Genomic DNA, 3822 nt, shown 5'->3' with positions numbered 1-3822 from the left:
GACGTCGTAGACGTCATTGGCCTGCATTGCCGCAAACTCGTCCAGGATGGCTTGGCGCCACTCCTCAGAGTCTGGCGAGGCAAGCGCCTCCTTGACGGTGGCTGGCTCAGCTGACGTGGCAACACTGCCAGCAGCGATGTCTGGTAGATGACCACCCACTGCTGATGTGACATGTCGAACGCAAGACAAGCAGAGGATGTGCGTGTGTTTGTGTGTGCGTGCGTTAGCGTAGTGGTATGCTCACTTGTCTGCGTGTGTTTGTGTGGGTTTACTGTGTGATGTGGAAGACAGACGGGAACAAGGATGAATGAACACAAGTGAAGCACTCCCGCATTGTGGCAGAAACAACAAAGAGATTGGACGAAGAACAACACGCAAACATATGCAATACTGCACTTTGTGTGGAAGCAACACACAGCTTGAACGAAGAAAACGGAAGTGTAACAACCACAGCAGAAACCGGTTGGATCGCAGAACTATTCATGCTGTCTCCAGCTTTCCGGACATAAGCAAACACACCCACATGCACATGACACGGACTCGTCTCTCCACACACCCCCTCAACTCGCATGCAGCACTTGCTCTCGGCACTGCGTCAGAGATGGACGAGGCAGGGCCTTCGTCAGCATGTCTGCAAGCAGCTTTGTGCCGGGTTCATACACTGCCTTGACGACGCCTTCGCCAATGAGCTCGCGCAGAAGGTGATAACGCAGCCGTATGTGTTTGGAGCCGCCCTTGGCCACGGGATTGGTAGCAATGCACATGGCAGACTGGCTGTCCATGTGGAGTGGTGTGGTGCCGACGTCGAAGCCCAGCTCCTGGAGGAGTTGTCGCAGGTACACCGCAGCCTGTGCTGCGCGCGCAGCGGCGACGTACTCTGTCTCCGCCGATGATGTTGTGACGAGAGGCAGCCTCTTGGACAGCCATGTCACAGGGCCACCGGCGATGGTGAACAAGTGGCCTCCATGCCCCTTCGACGTGTAGGGGTCAGACATGTGACTTGCGTCTGTGTAGCCAAGGAGTTGAAGCGAATCACCCGCACTGTACTTGATTGCCAGAGCCGCCGTGCCCCGTAGGTACTTGCAGACATGTCTGGCCGCGTGTAGGTGCTGCTTGCCGGGTTGCTGGATAAATCTGGAGAGCACGGATGTGGCGTAGCTGATGTCGGGACGCGTCGTCACTGCGAGATACAGCAGACTGCCAATGATGCTCTGGTAGTGACGAACGTCGACCTCGGCTTGTTCCACCGGCACGAGCTTCATCTTGACGGGGAGTGGAGTTGCCTTCGCCTTGCAGTCCTCCAGGCCTTCTTGCTTCAGCACAGTCTGGATGTAGTCGTGCTGGTTCAGCGTCATAACGCCGCGTTCTCTGTCATAGGAGATCGCAATGCTGAGGTATTGTCGTGGCGCGCCCAAGTTCTTGAGGTCGTAGTTGGCTGCAAGCACAGCCTCTGCACGGTCCATGTGCTCCTGTGTCGTTGCCGCCACAAGGAAGTCGTCGACGTGCACGCAAATCATGACTGTGCGATCCTGGTTGACGAAGATGCAGGCGTCGGACCGCAAACGCTGGAAGCCGCTGCCGCCAATCGTCTTCCAGACAGATGCGTACCACAGCTTCGGCGCCTGGCGCAGGCCATAGAGGCTCTTGCGCAGCTTCAGCACAGACCCGGCAGGGAGGTTCGCTGCCTGCGGCGGACGCACAAACACGTTTGCCATGTCGAGCTCGGCATGGAGAAAAGCCGCAGACACATCGAACTGGCACAGCAGCATGTGTCGCTGGGCTGTAGCAGCGAGAAAGGTGCGCAGAGCCTCGAAGCGTGTCGTGGGCGAAAATACATCTGCGTATGTGTCCTCCGTCTGCCGGTTGCCGCAGCAAACAAACCGGACTTTGTGGACAATACTGCCGTCCGGTTTGTGTTTCACAGCAAAGACGAGCTTGGACGGTATTGGTCGCACGCCCATGGGAAGAGTGCGCTGGTCAACGATGTCGAAGACGTCGTGCCGAATCATGTTACTCCACTCCTTGACGAAGGCCTCCTGCCACTTGCTCTTGTGTGCAGAGGCCATGGCGTCCCGCCATGTCTTGGGGACCGGCTGCTGCGGTGGCTGGTGCGTCTGTACCATCGCATTCTTCAACAGGGTAGTCCGCAGGCAGAGGATGTCGGTCTCGTAGCCGTCACTGTCGTCGCTGTGATCGCCATCGCCATCGTCATCACTGCCGTCGTCTGCCGTTGACGAGTCAGGATGCTTGCTGTTGACGGCACAGCTTGTCTTCTGCTGTGCTGACGTCACTGTCGTCGCTGTGATCGCCATCGCCATCGTCATCACTGCCGTCGTCTGCCGTTGACGAGTCAGGATGCTTGCTGTTGACGGCACAGCTTGTCTTCTGCTGTGCTGATTGCGCGAGTGGTGCAGATGTTTGTGCGCCGCCGCTGTCGCCCTGCCGCATGGGGTCAGGTGTGTCCTCGTCGCCCTGCCGCATGGGATCAGGTGTGTTCTCATCGCCCTGCCGCATGGGGTCAGGTGTGGATGCTGTTGCTGCTGGCATCACCCATAGGTTCTGCACAGTGCTGGTGCCGTTGCTGCCTGTGAGTGGTGATGTCGGTAAAGCACCCCCTTGACTCGTGCAGTCAACCTCTTCCAGGAAGTCAACGTGGATGGAGGACCTCACTCGCCCAGTTGCCTTGACGTAGATGCGATGCGCGTTGCATCGCGTGTCGAAGCCAACATAGAAGCCTTCCATGGCCCGTCGGGGAAAGGCCTTGCTCTTGTCCGTGTGGACGTGGTCATACACGAACGCCTTGCAGCCGAAGACGCGCACGTGCTGCAGTGGCGAAGGCTTGGCGAAGAGAGCCTGGTACGGTGACATGCCCAGTTGGGAGTGCGGAAGAAGGTTGTACACCCATGCAGAGTGTCCAAGCGCAGCAGACCAGAGCTTGTCCTTGAGGTGCTGCGGCAGTGGTGCCGTGTGCAGCATGGCAGCGGCAGACTCCTTCAGCGTGCGAATGCTTCGCTCCACAAGCCCGTTGTGCTCGTACACATGTGGCGGACTGTAGCGAAGGCGAAGGCCAAGCTCGTTTGCCGTTTGCACGAAACGCCGAGACGTGAAGACGGGATCGCTGTCCGTTTGAACGAGGGTGCCACGGTCAACTGGTATTGGCGTCGTTGCAACGAAGTGGCGAAGCGCATCTGCAGCCTCGCTCTTGGCCTTGACATAGGTGCAGTCCATGAACCGGGTCCTCTCGTCTAGCCAAACCAGCGCGTACTTGCTGCCCTGGATCGACGGTGGGAAGGGCCCAAGAAGGTCGAGGTGCAGCGTGTCGCCCGGGCTTTCGGCATCTCGAACTGCCTGCTTGCTGATGGGCTTCTTCACCGTCTTGAAGGCCAGGCAGCCCTCACATGTGGCCGAGCTGGGGTCGCACGCAGGGTCGCTGCTGCTGCCCGTGCTGTCGCTAAACCGCACATTCTGCTCCTCCAGAGACTTGCGAATCGTGTGAAGGGAGCGATGGCCGAGGCGACGATGCCACGTGTGCAGCGTGTACACTGCGTTGCACTTCTGCATGACCTCGGGCTTGCCCAGCTGTGCGTCAAAGTAGTACGTCTTGTCGTCGTGCTGATGCAATGTCAGGATCGAGCCGTCAGGACAAGCAACCGCCGACGTCTCCTTGTCCAGGCACACCTTGAGGCCTGAGTCGACGAGCCTGCCGGCCGAGAGGATGTTGAACCCAAATGTGGGAAGAACATGACGTTGTTGATGGTCACAACGACATCCTCACCCGGGACTCCCTTCGTCTGCAGCACGACTGGCCTGCTTGCTCCACTG

The 3822-nt window shown here is 58.6% G+C and overlaps 1 protein-coding gene across 1 annotated transcript in view; it reads right to left on the bottom strand.

Moving 5' to 3' along the window:
* Window positions 1-560: 560 nt before the first annotated feature.
* The window catches only part of PTSG_12976 (uncharacterized protein), a gene marked incomplete at both ends in the record, with an annotated part of 5582 nt that continues 2320 nt past the window's right edge, over window positions 561-3822 (bottom strand). Inside the window, 2 exons of the mRNA XM_004988858.1 lie at window positions 561-2224; window positions 2259-3700. Coding sequence (XP_004988915.1) covers window positions 561-2224; window positions 2259-3700 — 3106 coding nt within the window. The remainder of the gene's footprint in view (window positions 2225-2258; window positions 3701-3822) is intronic.

This window comes from Salpingoeca rosetta (assembly GCF_000188695.1).
Source record: "Salpingoeca rosetta unplaced genomic scaffold supercont1.32, whole genome shotgun sequence".
In the NCBI taxonomy this organism is placed as follows: Eukaryota; class Choanoflagellata; order Craspedida; family Salpingoecidae; genus Salpingoeca; species Salpingoeca rosetta.
This window is presented reverse-complemented; position numbering and strand designations above follow the sequence as displayed.